Source organism: Aythya fuligula, chromosome 26, assembly GCF_009819795.1.
Source record: "Aythya fuligula isolate bAytFul2 chromosome 26, bAytFul2.pri, whole genome shotgun sequence".
Taxonomy (NCBI): domain Eukaryota; kingdom Metazoa; phylum Chordata; class Aves; order Anseriformes; family Anatidae; genus Aythya; species Aythya fuligula.
The window spans coordinates 2,094,121-2,108,667 of NC_045584.1; the positions used below are offsets into that span (position 1 = coordinate 2,094,121).

General features: G+C 38.8%; 1 protein-coding gene across 6 annotated transcripts in view; it reads right to left on the bottom strand.

The window, feature by feature from the left end:
* Nucleotides 1-326: 326 nt before the first annotated feature.
* Nucleotides 327-14,547, bottom strand: part of MYO9B (myosin IXB) — a 45,455-nt gene continuing 31,234 nt past the window's right edge. For 2 of the 6 annotated variants that reach the window (XM_032203528.1, XM_032203527.1), the window contains 22 exons: nt 13,985-14,107; nt 13,341-13,490; nt 13,060-13,226; nt 11,741-12,691; nt 11,167-11,233; nt 10,675-10,805; nt 9,898-10,055; nt 9,582-9,772; nt 9,055-9,153; nt 8,368-8,544; nt 7,833-7,874; nt 7,117-7,228; nt 6,613-6,683; nt 5,947-6,139; nt 5,533-5,661; nt 4,805-4,910; nt 4,282-4,413; nt 3,031-3,154; nt 2,510-2,557; nt 1,881-2,020; nt 1,371-1,498; nt 327-1,229 (listed from right to left, as the gene is read on the bottom strand). In XM_032203528.1, the coding sequence (XP_032059419.1) occupies nt 784-1,229; nt 1,371-1,498; nt 1,881-2,020; nt 2,510-2,557; nt 3,031-3,154; nt 4,282-4,413; nt 4,805-4,910; nt 5,533-5,661; nt 5,947-6,139; nt 6,613-6,683; nt 7,117-7,228; nt 7,833-7,874; nt 8,368-8,544; nt 9,055-9,153; nt 9,582-9,772; nt 9,898-10,055; nt 10,675-10,805; nt 11,167-11,233; nt 11,741-12,691; nt 13,060-13,226; nt 13,341-13,490; nt 13,985-14,107 (3,885 nt within the window). In that variant the 3' untranslated portion in view covers nt 327-783. Of the gene's footprint in view, nt 1,230-1,358; nt 1,499-1,880; nt 2,021-2,509; nt 2,558-3,030; nt 3,155-4,281; nt 4,414-4,804; nt 4,911-5,532; nt 5,662-5,946; nt 6,140-6,612; nt 6,684-7,116; nt 7,229-7,832; nt 7,875-8,367; nt 8,545-9,054; nt 9,154-9,581; nt 9,773-9,897; nt 10,056-10,674; nt 10,806-11,166; nt 11,234-11,740; nt 12,692-13,059; nt 13,227-13,340; nt 13,491-13,984; nt 14,108-14,547 lie in introns of all 6 variants that reach the window. The other 4 variants (XM_032203532.1, XM_032203531.1, XM_032203530.1 and 1 more) reach the window with 2 other exon arrangements.

Sequence of the window (14,547 nt, forward strand, 5' to 3'; positions counted from 1 at the left end):
ATGGCACTCTGCTTTAAAGCCTTTTACACGTTACTGCGCTTTGCCCTGAGGGATTTCACCACACAGATACGAATTGTGAGGGGCTGAGTTATCTGCACAGCATAAGCTCTATGCTGGACTGTGAATTTGGCTCAAAGGGCACCAAAACACTTCATGATGACACCAGTTTTGCCATTTGTGCTTCCACTGTGTGGAGAGCTTTCCCCAATATGATTTTAAGTGCTAAGAAAAAGCAATTCAAAGCAGTGGCTTCCCATCTAAGAATTTGTTCACTAAGCAAGGCAGGTACCGGCAAAAGAACAATGATGAACTAACACGTATTTTTAAAAAGTGCAATGTATTAATAAACATTTTTATACATTTTGGTCTCCGTTAAGGCTATTACAACATTAACCGTTTTGTAAACCACACAAAGTTGTCATAAAAACATAAAAAATTAAGGCAACACACATTGACGCAAAGTCACTGTTGGTCCCATTAGAGTCCATTGTAAGGCAAATGGAAAAAGGCACGGCAGCAGAATCAGGGGACATTATTTTTTTTCCTGTACACTCAATCCATGTATCTGACTCAACATAAGTTTTACGTTCTACTTCCTTGCAGGGTTTTAATTTAAAGTGAAGCATATTTATTTTAAACAACCTTGCTTAACCCTTACAGTACTGCATGTTTCCAGGCTGTCTCCCCAGCAGCCACTTAAAAGAACATGAAAAGTCCACAGACTCCAAAGGGTTAAAAACAAAGCTGCAGTCAACTTTTGAAAATTCAGACAGCTTAAGTATTTCATTCATCTGTACAGGGAATGTGGGAGTAAGGGTCCGAAAACCTCCGTTTTACTTTTGCTGTTGGTTCATATTCGTTCAAAAGTTCCTGAGCATGGGCCACGGCAGACCCTTGTGCAATGTATACAGAGTGGATTTTATCAGTTCGCCTTGCTGGCTGCTCCCTTCGTTTCACCACTATTTGAGACTCTTCATTAGCTGAAATCCGTCCCTGAGATTCTGTACATTTGAAAATCCCAGGAGGAAGCTTTATATTTGCTGTTGGCATCACTGGAGTTCGACGGGGCACTTTAATCTTGGACAGCGTTAAAGATAATCTGCGTCTTGAAGCCAGGGATGCAGAGGAAGAGCTTGAATAGGTTTGCAAAAGAGAAGGCACTTTGCAAATGTCTTTGGCAGGCATAGTGGAGCTCTGAGCACGGCAATGTAATCCAGAAAGTGTAATTCCTTTAAAGAAAAAAATACACTGAAAGCATAAAAATGTAATTCGATATAAGCAGCTGTGACCAGACAACATCTGGTCACCTGGCTGGCTGTATGCAGTGAAATATGAAGAATAAAAAAAGCACACACTACCTTAATACTGACCTTCGGTATCCATCCGTCCTGTTCTCTCGTCTAGCAGGCTCTCTGTGCTTGCTGAGGTCTCAGAGTCTACATTTTCCTCATCAGAGCCTCGCTGATCAAGCTCAGGTAACCGGTAAGTTATATCTTCCCTACATCAAAAGAGAGACCATAGCACTCTAGAAATAATGTCTCCGATAGTTAATTTTTTTTTTTTTTTAAATTAAGCAGTACGTATTTCAGAGGTAAACCATCCTGAATAGAGTCATTAAATAATAATTTTCTTGTCTAATCCTTTACATTTTCCTTTTCACCTTCATAAAGGCCTATATAACATAATTAACTAGATCATTCAGAGACATGGTTTAATGGGTGACATTGGTGGCAGAAGATGGTTGGACCAGAAGATCTTGAAGGTCTCTTCCAACCTTAATGATTCTATGAGAAAAGTATACTGCTTTGCTGTCTGTATTAACTCCAACTGCAAAAGGGCATGACCTACAGAGATGGAGGGTTTTCAAAGCTGTTACTTACTTTTCTTCTTTAATCGACTGTAAGCGATCAATGAGAATCTCCTTTTCTCGGTTATCAGCTTCAGAAACCTCCTCTTCTTCATTCAGTGAGTCCAGTTCTGAGTTGCTACTGTCATTTCCTTTAACCTGTGGGCTTTTACTCTGCAAGGCAGTTTTATGAATTGGTCATAAGAAGCTACCCAAGTCCTGACTGTCTGCTAGTTCCAAGGTGGAAGACAAATGAGTAGGACAAATGAAAGGCTCATGGAATTGAAGAGCTGTTAGTTACTCATACAAGTGTTTCAAAAGGTAATAGTTTTTCTATTCACCTGATTTCTGTGTGTTACCTTTTTTGAAGCATGGTAGTTTGATTTGCCAAACTAACCTTACTTTTAGCAGTTAATTATAAGCCAAATTATTACATCCAATACAAGTTACATTCAGAATGCCTATAAAATACCAGAGCCAAGGCAGAATGGGTCAGCAGCACTGCATGCAGTCATGGGAGAAAGTTGGACCAACACATGCAATCTCCATTGTTCAAGAGTTTTTTAAAACCAAGTTACAACACATGTAGAAAGTTTAGTCATGCAATAGTACCATAAGAAAAAAAAAAAACACATGCACTCTGAACATAGGTAATGTACATACCAGCATCCCCTCATAAGGGGAAGAAAACCCAAGTTTTACAGGCCAGAGCTAGAGAGAGATAAAGACCAAATTCACTATAATGTGACTTCTGAGCAGTCAGAGGTGGTGGTGGTATTTGCTTTTTTGAAACAGTACAATAAAAATAAAGCATATTTGCCCTAATAGAATGCAGCATACTTTTTGTCCACTCCATCTCTGGAGTGAAGGAACTCCTCTGCCATGCAACAGACTCTGCAATCTTAATTCTATTGATTTAATTATATGGAAATAGATTTAGACCACTATAAGAACAGACCCCCACTCCCACATCCTTTAATTATCAGACTCCAGTACAGCTGTGTATTTAGCAGCCACCTACAGTTTTGGGCAAATGCAAATCCCTTTTCTTCTCTTCTCACAATTAGTCTTTGACTTACCAAAGAGGGTGGACAGGAAAAATAAGCAGCACATCCCCTCCCAAAGAATTAGTGGGATGCTTTCTGCTGGATGGTGTGGTTCTGTGGTTTATTTCAAAAACTTACCGTATTCTGCCGAAGCAATGAGAGTCGTCGAAAAGCAATGCTTTCAGCTGCTTCCAGCTGATTTATTTCATCCATTTTTATCTTGTACTTCCTTATCTGTTCCTTTATCAGCATCTCTACACACCTGGACAAAAGGGAAAGAGTTTATTGAGCAGTCTCATGCTATAAAAGCTCTGGGGACAACCATGGTGGGATGAGATGCCTCTCCTGTCTTGGGGATGTTTCTCACACACAGTCTGCAGTCAGGCTCTCCCAGTGGTGCTTTACAAGGGGCAGCACCGCATGATAGCAGGATGAAGAGTCCACCCACCACAGCAAGCAAAACAGGACACAGAGCGTTGCACGTAACAGCACATGCTCTTCCTGGAATAACTAGAATGCTGACTCCACACAACAGTGGCAAGTAAGCAGCCATAGTGATGTCTGTAAACTGCTTCTGTTTTCTCTGCATGATTTCCCTGTGCTGGTACAGATTCTAAGATACAAAATGATCCTGCAGCTGCCTTTTTCCACCTCTAAGCCCCTATAGGTAAGTTACAAAAAGCTGTAATTTTCCACACTGTTTTCATTGGAGGCCAGATATGCAGTGAGTCTTCAGAGAGCCAGAGCTGCTAGAGGGTGAGGAGAACAAAAAGGATCAAGGCCAGAACCTTCTTCAATTCAATGAAAACTTAGAAGGGGGTTTCCAAATAACAACTCAGAAGGGGGTTTCCAAGTATACAGGAGTCAGTTTATACAAGTCATAACAAACAGTAGGGTATCTCAGCAAGATGTATATGCTTAGCGTACAGTCCCTGACAAAATATTATGCTGATGTAAGATAGAAACCTAATTTATAAGACTTATACATCAGTGAATTTAAAAGTCCTGGAAAAAATTAGTTGGAACATTTTCTAACATGAGTATCTGATATAAACACAGATTATGAAAGTTAAGACTGAACCACAGTTCCTCATGTTTTTGTCAGTTAGAAGAGTTATGCTACAGTGAAGTTTTGTCTCTTTCATAATACTAGGCAAATAACTAATCCTATTAACAAACATCCTATTTTATTCTTTGTAAATTTGAGACAGTTGGAAGGACTCAGACAAAGACATACAAATCGTCAGCACTAGCAGAGCCAGTATACAGTAACTTAGAATCCTCAGTTTCTCAGCTTGATATGAATAAAGTTGTAACAAACTCAGGTGTCAGTAGTAGCCTTTCACCATATTTTGAAGGCCTACTTTGCAGCAGACTGCTAAAACTTACATGGTTGTTTTTGAAACATCTTTCATGCTGGTTAAAGGGTCTGAGGTATCAGGACAACGCAAGAGGCACGGGGCAAAAACAATGGCCAAGGCATTGGGTGACATACGGTTGACATCTTCTATCAGAGCCACTCTGAAATGCAATGTTTAGAAAAAAAATTAAGCAAAGCTTGCTAGAATATCAGCCATCTGGTCAAACTTTGCCAGAGTTTGCTAGTTCCCTAATACAGATATAAGGAGGCTCCTCGGGTACTGAGTACATACAACAGTACAAATAAGTGTTTTTAAATTGATGTCACACCTACTAAATAGAGAAGGTTTCATGCATAAGAAAAAGGAACAGAAAGCCACTAAGGTTAAGCATGTGTCTGTTTTTAAGCAGAACTATCAACTTCAATTCTTTCATTTTTAAACCAGCAATACAACCTCTACACCAACACACTCAAGGGGGCTAGGCTTTTAGAAGGCTAAGAACTCAAACGAGTCACATGGAGTTTTCCAACTGAAATAATTAAACTCATTACTTGACTAGATGGAAGATGAGTCGTTCCAAGGTGTTGTGATTTGCTTGTGGAAGCTGTTCAAGGACGCTGTAAATGGCACAGAGTTGCTCCTGTTTTTCTGGTAGTTCTGCACAAGGGGAGAAAGCACAAAATTAATTGCTGTGCAACACTAGTGGAAAGGAGCCAAGCGCCTTCTGATACCGTCTCAAACATTCTGCAATAGATAAGAGTTAAATTTCTTAGATATCATTTCACTTACTAATTGGTGTAACTGAATGTTAAAATAGCCTTGATGGCACTGCAATTTATCTACTTTTTCAGATGCTGTTGTTATTGTTAGCAATCATGAGATGATGCACCATGATCTCCAACAATATTGAAGATGCCTTACTGCCACTGAAGGTAAATGAATCTAAGGGAGGCCTATCTAGATCTAGTCCAGAACATCAAGGAGAACAAAAAAAACTAAGACTCTTGCTGTTTTTTGAAAAATAGATTGTATAGTGACATTCAACTACAAAAAAGGGAATTCTGAAGCAAGGGCATGTAAGCTAGAGGACAAATGCCCTGAAAAATCCCCCCCCCTTTTTTTTTTTTTTTTTTCAAACATGAAATGTTTAAAATCATTGCTGTAAATCAACTGGAAGAAAGCTGTTCAGCCAACAAGAGCATCTTAGAGATTATTTTACCAAGTAAATACTGAGATAAAGGAAAAAAAGAACATTGCTTCAGGCATTTCTATAACCTACCTACAGCACGAAGAAAATCATTGTACTGTGCCGAGGTCATTAGCGGATCCGGTAATTCCCGAAGCCATTGCTTAAGGATGCCCGTAATAGTGTGAATAGGGTAATTCTCCAGTTTCACTGAGTTTGGATCTGAAAAGAAATGTCTTTATTTAATGTAGTTCGTTTCTCTGATGCATACAATGGGCAACTGAGTGGTAACTCAGACAGAAAAAAAAAGAAAAAGTCTGCTGATAGGCACTTATATGTTAGAGTAGCTTTTGCCAGCCAGAAAAAGGAATATAAATTCTATGTTGAAAATATGCCCACCAAAAAGCTGTTTTTAAAACACTTAAGTGGCAGATGCTTTCAGAATAGAAAAGAATTAAAGAGAAAACTGGCATGCAAGGAAGTCAAGCGTGGACAACATTGCCAGACCTGCTTGCAACAACTGCTTCAGTTCCTTCATGCGATTTGCTGATCCTGATTTCCTGTAAATGCCTTCTGTGTAGAGGCCATGCATCTCCACATACTCCAGCAACTTCTCCATGACAACGGGGACTGAATTTCTCTCACTGGTCAGAGAACTCACACATACTCCAAAGTGACGTGGTTCTGTATCCTGTTCATTCTGGAATTGATGCAGATCGAGCACTGTGAATGCCTGTTCCCAAAGCTACAGAACTCTATTATTTCACGTTATAATTAACCTACGTGTCCAGAAAGCAAAAGCTGAATGCTTTATTCTATCTTCCTACAAGCTTTAGTAAGGAAATATACCTTAGGATCAAAGGCAAGCAGTAAAGAAACCGTATGGTACACTGATGGATTTTTTATTTTAAACAGTTTGCCTAACACAGCACACACTCTAAAGGAGTTGTTTAGAAATTAGCTCAATTATCACCTTTTAAGAAGAACGTTCCATTTCTACAACTGCTGGGCCTGGCTTTGACTATATGCAAACATGGAAAGGAACTTAACTTTTATTAAAAAGTTTACTCAGTTTCTGGACATCTGATTTTCATTTGCTGAGCAATAAAGACAGTATTTTGCATGCATCACTTGCGGTATCATGGTATAGCACTCCAGATCTATAGTTCTTACCTTTTTCCCACAGGATGTACAGCTGCTCTGGATTTTGGACATGCACTTCTTGTGACAAATCAACTTGCAAACTGCAGAGAATAGCAATTGTTACAAACATTCCAAATTATGTTACAGTGCTAAGTACCTTGTTTTATTCTCGTTATATAACCTGCACATACTGCTCAGTAAGATTCAATCTGTATTGGCCAAAGTTATAAGGAAACTATGCTTTCATAGAATCATTTGGGTTGCAAAAAACCTTCAGCATCATCAAGTCCAACCATCAACCCAACCTGCTGAGTCCAATAACTAAACCACGCCCCTTAGTTCCATGCCCACACCTCTCTTACATACCTCTGGAGACAGGGACTCCACCACTTCTCAGGGCAGCCTGTTCTAATGCTTGACCACCCTCTCTGTGAAGAAATTCTTCCCAATATCCAATCTAAACTTCCCCTGGTGCAACCTGAGACTGCTGATTTTGTAAAGCACGTGGTAAGAATGAGGTTCTTTTCCACTTACCACTGCAGAGACAGGCCTTTTCCATGGGCCAGATGTAGGATGAGCAGTGTTCACATGACTGCCGAATGCTCACTTGGTAGTTTGTGAATACATGGCCATTATGTTCTTCAATCTGGTGGGAGATAAGGAAACTAATGAAAACATCCCTGCTTCCTCCCCCCTGCCTTTTTTTTTTTTTTTTTTTTTAATTTAAACAAAGCAAACAAAACAAAACAAACAAACAAAAAACCCAAACCTACATACCCTATCTTAGATTTTCTACTTTTCTTTTTGCAAATACAGCTGATGGCTTTGACCTTGAAACCAAATTTAACCCTACCCTAAGGAAGCTGGGTTTGCTGGGTCATTTTGTAACTGACCTCCTGCCTTTGTTAAAGTTCAGCAGCACAATACTTTATCCAACTGCTAAAATATTAATAACAAACTATAGCTAGCTTTATACACGTACAGTTCCATGACTGAGAAAGATGCTATGGACAATCAAGATGCTAGAGTACCACTGATCCCTGCATAAGCAAGATCTTTGATTTTTGGAAACACTTTCAGAATTTTTAAGAGTTTTATACTGTGTCATCCTTTCATATACGAGTTAAGTGATTTATACAGCAAAGAGAAACAGAACTTTTGTACAAATGTCAAGCTCTTTAAAGAGTGTTTCCACTGTGTTCTTTCAGTACAGCTGAGGACTCAGAACATCGAAAAAGAGAAGTACTTACTGAACGATCTTGTTTTCGTTTCTTCTTCTGGGCTTTGGTTTGCTGCAGTGAAGTACAGAACTGATGTTAGCCTTTGAAATCCAGAAATTTCATTCCCTTTTTTCCCTATTCAGTTTACCAGATTCCACTCCACCTCCAGGTATTAGACACCGCACTGCAGCTTCAACTTGTATGAGGCTTGCCTGAGCTCATGCTGACTGTGAACTTCCTAAAAGTCAGTTGAGCTCATAGCCTGATGACAAGGCAATTTCACCTCCAAAATCTTCAGAGAACACTTAAGTTTTCACCAAATAAAATGCAAGAACATTTTAAGATTTTGAAAATATTAAGAGCAAGTCAAATAACGAAGAGCTCCATAATAATGTATCAGCATTCAAAATTTGTAATGCATATGATTTGTGTATGGAAAACATTTCCCAAATAATGAAGGATGAAGTCATCGAAAAGCTTTCTGAGGTAACACAGGTTCCTTACCCAAGGACAGTAACATTGTTTATAGTCATCCCACAAGTCAGTTGCAGAGTGGGTTTTATACCTTGGGCTGTTCAGATTCCTCTTTTTTCGCATATCCTCTGATGAATTCATCCAGAAGGGATTGGAAAAGATTCAAAACCAGCTTGACTTCTTTCTCTTCCCTTTTTTTGGCCAGATTTGTAACTAGAAGCTGGTAATTTTCCACCAGATCCTTGTAGCCAACATGGATTTGCCCATTCTACAGATGAAAAAAATATTACTCAGAAGATAGCCTTTACAGATACTGTTGATACAGTTACAGATTTTTAAGTGTTCAAGTTCAGAGGTGAGAAAGTCTACTTATGATTAAAGTAAAGTATAACAGCCCACGACAGAAACAAATTAGCATACTTCCCTACTACACTGTAGAAGGGCACTACTTGGCTGAGACAAGGCTGAGTTGGAAGAATATTGGAAAAGGTGTTGGCAACTCTCTTTGGTGATTAAATACAGCAACGTGAAGAGGCTGAGGACAGCAAAACCCAGGCATTCTAAAAATAAGTTACACCTGAATGAACAAGAGGAAAACTAAACAGTCTGCTTAAGACTACATCAAAACTGTCATATTCTTTTCTCAAGTTTAACATTCAGCTTTGAATTCTGTGCTAAGAATTGCTTTGTTACAGAGTAGTAGGTAAAACATTTAAACAGTATCCTCGATTAATTTATTAACTACCAATTTTTCACTTTACTGAGATTTACTACTTACAGGAGCAGAGTACATGGTCTTGATATTTCCTCTAAATTTCTCTGTGGCTTCAAAAAACAAACATTCAACACCAGACTTCTGGGAGCGCAAGTCATTGATCTGAAACACAAATATACCTGCATCAAGATTCATTACCTTAACACTGTTTTGTTATTGTTTTACAGTTACCAGGCTGAATCATTTATGACCATTCCAATTACCTAAAACATCATTTCCTAATGCACTGTGATGATACAAAAATAGGAGTTAGGCTCTGAAGAACTCTCTACCTCCTTACAAGGAAGTTTGCAAACAAACAAAGGACTAACAGATGTCACCTGGATTTATTGTAATATAAAAAATGCAAAGGCTCAAAGGAAGGAATGGGAAGAATGCATTGAACAGACTCAATTCATTTAGGCTACCAAATCAATTCCCCTTTGCTTTAAATCATAACAGAATCTTGCACCTAGAAAAGTAATTGTAAAAAAATTCCACACGAACGATGAGCACAGACCTGAATTTTATCACAGTTGAGTGCATTTTACCTTGTTTAGAAGGAACTCATCAAGATGTTTCAGTTCATTGGCGTTTGCAATCTCACGGACCATGGAAGCTCGCCAATTCTGAGACACGCTTGAGATCTTGCTGATCTTGATAGTACGGTTCTTCTTTGTTTTACTGCTCTCCTTCACATGGCGCTCCCCTGCCTGGAGACGACTCGGCTGTCCAGAAGAAGCTGAGAAAGAAATTTTTATTCTAAGGCAAGAGAACTGAATTCTACGGTACTTGTTCTCTCAGTACCCATGCAAAACATTACAGAAAAGATATTAGCAAGATGGGGATCAAATCAAAGAAAATCACCTTCCGAAACCTTCTGTGATCCTCCTGTTTCTGGAAACAGGATACAAGATGTAAGAGAGAGTCCGTCACCTTCATCAATCACATCAGGATACTCCTTTGGAATTTTCTTGTCTGGCTTTTTCCCCAAAAGTCTACGCAATGGACTTTTGAAAGCAGACCTGAACATAAAGCAAATGCAACCTTGTCACAACAGAAATTATTTCACAATAGAAATAACCTCTCTTGTGGATATTTACTCTAAGGCCAACCTTCAGAAAAACTGAGCAGTAGAAAAGACAGTCTGAAAGCACATCTGGACATTATGATGTTTACCAGAACACTACTTTCTATATACATAGACTCAATAAATCCAAGACACCATTTCTGTCTCAAGGAAGTTCCCTGAGTTGCAGAATGCAAGAAGCTGGGAGAGTAGGCCAAAGGAAACAGACAATGAGTTTACTGTGTTCTTAAGCTTTTCCCCGGTGTCTTATTCCTAAATTGAGATGACAGTGCACTACCTGGACCTTTGATCTGAGTCTGTATGTTGCTTAAGTTAAAAAGAACTTGTTCAAAGACAAGTGTTATGCAAGAAGCAGAGAATCTGTTCCTCAGCAGTGTCAGATATCACATGTCAACATGAAGATCAAGTCAGCCAGCAACACAGCCACTCGTGTAGCTGATGTAAATACATCTCTCCACAGGCATGCTCTTGAGATGCACAATTCAAGTACCAGGGGTAAGCTGCCTTTTTTCATTTTCTTAAGGATAGCCCATAGTCACACCCAGAGTACATACTTGGCATCTATTTGCTGACTTGCTGGCTGCATGGGAACAGCTGAATCTGTGGTAGGTAAGAGGTCACTGGGCTTCTTTTGCAAAGGAGATTTCTTGTTGCCTTTTTCTTCTTCTATCGTATCTGGTGATTGCTACAGTAGAGAGAAGAAGAAAGTCTAAACTACAAAATGATTGAAAGAGATTCTATAAGTGGTTTTAAAAAACAGAATGGTAGAAAAAGTTTGCCATTGCAAAATAAAACGCTTCAGTTAATAGATATTAGCTTACTAAAACAAGATCCAAGCATATTTTATGCTTTAAGAGTCTACTTGTTAAAAATTAAGTTTTTGAATTGTCCATTTGCTAGTGAGATTCTTTTACATAGATATCAAGCTAAATATCAACTTGAAAGGAATCGAGGCATACAGAACACACTATAGTAAATTATTCACAGATCTTTAAACTTCATAAATGAGGATAATTAAACATAAGTATGCATGATGGCAACAGTACCTGATTCATAGCAACAGACTGGGCCAACATTGAGAGATCATTTAATGAAGATGAAGTCCCCTTCTTTCTGCAATGTTACAAGATTAGCTTCAGAACATGTGTTTTATTGAAGCCTGTAGCCTAATACTTATCAGATTTTAAATAACCCCTACAACAATGTTACCTCTGAGAGAGAATCCTTATAAATGCTTGCAACTCACTTTTAAATGCAAAAATAAAGAAAAAGGGTATGTCAGATTTCCTGTCATAACAGAATGATCATGCTTACAAACTGTTTCTAGTGGACAAAATAGACATACAAATAAACTCCATACACTAATTCAACTGAAGCTCTGACTCTCTATCTCAGTTTGTCAAGGCAGGCTTTGTATCTTTTGTTAGCTTCTGAAAACGTTCTACCCACACAGACTCAACTACAGAACTGGGGACTGGGTTTGAAGCAGCACTTGTTCCTTGCTCTGTTTTCTCCCATAACATAGCCAGATGTACTGGATCATCAGTTCTCCACCTATTCTGAAATATTACAGATCACTGTTTCCTGAAAAAGTCAAAATAACTTGGAAGCTGCCCTTACGCCAACGGATCCTGAGGAGACTGATCTGCACGTGTTCTTCCATCCAAAGACTGACTCAGCATGTCATTCTGCCCAGCATCAGACTGTCTCTTTCCTTTCCACTTTTCTCTCTTGTACTTCAGTTTGCCTGGGTCATCCACGTATCTCTGGATATTGGAAGAAGTAGGACTATCCAGATCTTTGGTTGCCTTCTGAGCAAGACGTTTATTTTTATCTGCCCAACCTTCAGTTGGAGTTTGAGAGCTCCCAGTAGCAGAAAATGTGTTTTCAAGGTTCAGTGCAAGATTTGTTGGCCTTTCAGGACAGCTTTGGCTGCCTTTTAACAGGTTATTTTGGTTCCTTTCTGCTTCCACTCTATCAACTGTCTTATCTACTTTTCCTACTTCTGATGCAAGTGGTTGCTCAGGAATAGAACTACTTTCTTTTATCTCGCTTGAGGGTGATGTGTCCAAAATGGCTTTTTCTTCATTTGGACTCTTTTCTTCCACACTACTTCCTTGAAGGACAGCATCTTGTTCTGTGGATATTTTTGGCTCTGGAACAGTTTCCAGGGCCTCTTCAGAAGAGGTTTGTTCGTCATGGCACGTTAAAGCTGCTCCTTCAAAGGAAAGCAGGACATGCTTATTTTGTAACTCATTATGTTCCAGCCCCCTCTGCCGGCGGAATTCACGTTTCTCCCGGCTGTTCGTTACTTTCTCAGAGCCCTCTGTCACGTTCTTCTGAGGTAACGTGGCTTTTTCAGATGAGCTCAGGTTTTCAGTTTGCTCATTTGGAGCTTCGTCTTTGCCCCCAACAGCTTCTTCTGGCTCTGACTCATGTTTCACAGGCAATTGATCTGTTGCTGGTTCATTGCCTTCGTCCTTGCTCATATCATTCACTCTGTCTAGAGCTTCATGCATTTTTCTCTGTTCTTCTTCAGCTTTTTGCTTTTCTATAGCCATTTTCTGAAATCTGTTAAGATGAAAATACATGTAGTTTAATGCACAGCAGTCAAGAAAATACCCACCAGTTTAAACAGAGCCTAAAAAACAATATAGACTCCAAGTACAAATATATTTTCACAGTATGACAGCATGGAAGACTGGTTATTAGCACTCACATGCATCAATGCAGCTCAGCTGAATAATTCTCATGTACTAAGGGCTTAACCAGGTTCCATATACCACTAGCCATTTGATCCTGACTGCAGGATCACATGGTAAACAACTAGACAGTTATTACCAGGTCAAGTATCACACACAACTGAACTTGGAGACATAGTCATATAATTAAGAGGTTAAAACACATGTTTTTATGTCATTCTGCTCCTCTTTCTTTACCTCTTACGCTGAAGATGCCCTCTCACCATGGCTTGCATGAGACAAATTCTCTTCTTCTGCTGAAGGTAATATTTGTGCTCTCTGTATCTTCGCCATACTGACTGAATATAAACAGCAGCATTATTCCTTTGCAGTGACCTCCTAACACAGCGGGAACGCCAGCAAGCCTAAGAAGGGATATTTCTGAAGTGAAGGAGGAGTACACCAAGGTGGGGAATGTTACTTGGGGTGGGGAGTTTGTTTCTTTTTAGGAAAAAGAGATTGACAATTCTCAAAGATACCTGTAAAACAATTGCTGCTTGCCGTGTTCGGAGAAAGCGTCTCCTTTCTAAAACCATCCTGAGCCAGCTCTGAAGAAGAATGATTTTCCTGATCACTTCTTTGTGTAGTGTTTCCTGTAGTATCTGCCGTTCAGCCTCTTTCATAAAAACCTGCTCAGTTAAAGAAAAGCTCATCAACAAACAGCTAAGGTGTATTTCTGCAAGTTAAAAAATGAGAATGACTTAACTACTGAAGCAAACCTTAGCAGTTGACAGCAATTAGCACTTGCAAAAGTCTGGTTTTTTTCTTTTTAAAGAAATCTCAGTGTTAGGACTGTAATATATAAACATGTACTTGCAGTATTCAAATCAGAGAACCCTTCTAAAATGAAAACATCACCCTTTTTGACAAATACTAATAGCAACAATTTTCTAAAACTGATGTCTTTAAAATACAAAATTGTGCTATATTGTTTGAAAGACAGATTGGCATCAAAACCAAGGACAATATATAATAAATAACTACTAACATCTGTGTCAACATTTACAACAGTTACAAATACATAACTTAAACATGAACCACAGAAAAGAACACTTGTAAATGAACTGCACTGAATACAGTGTACATAAGCATTTCTTATTTGATTATGGGAAGTTTCACAGACCTTGGTCTTCCCTATTTGACAGTAGTTTTTATCCAGTTGTAGTTTATTCAAATAAGCAAAAATGTCTTCCTTAGAGGCCCTGGCATTTTTGGGAAGTAGCACCTGAAACTGATCTATGAATTCCTGTGAAATACAGAGACAGCAAAGGATCAGAGTTAGAAGTCAATTCACAAGTTTAGAGTTTCAACTAGATTTCTACAATTAAGCTAAGACATCTGAGCTATAGGGATATGAAAATAATTATTTATCATTCCAAATTGAGCTTTTTTTCCCCTCATCTTGTAAAATGCAGGCTTCGTGCAGTCTCCAACTAAAGGTAAAGATCACCTATACATGATCTATAAAGCTACAAGCACGAAGTATTCTATAGAAAACTAATTAACGTATGGAGACAATGAGCAGCACTGATTGCTTATACATGCAACACAAGACTGGGAATGCTTTCCTTCATGAAGCCAATAAAACAACATACTGGCAGATGACTCACACAATAGTTTAGACTACATCTTGTCATCATGTAGCTCTGTCAAAACTATAATGAATTTTTACAGTTCACCCCAAGC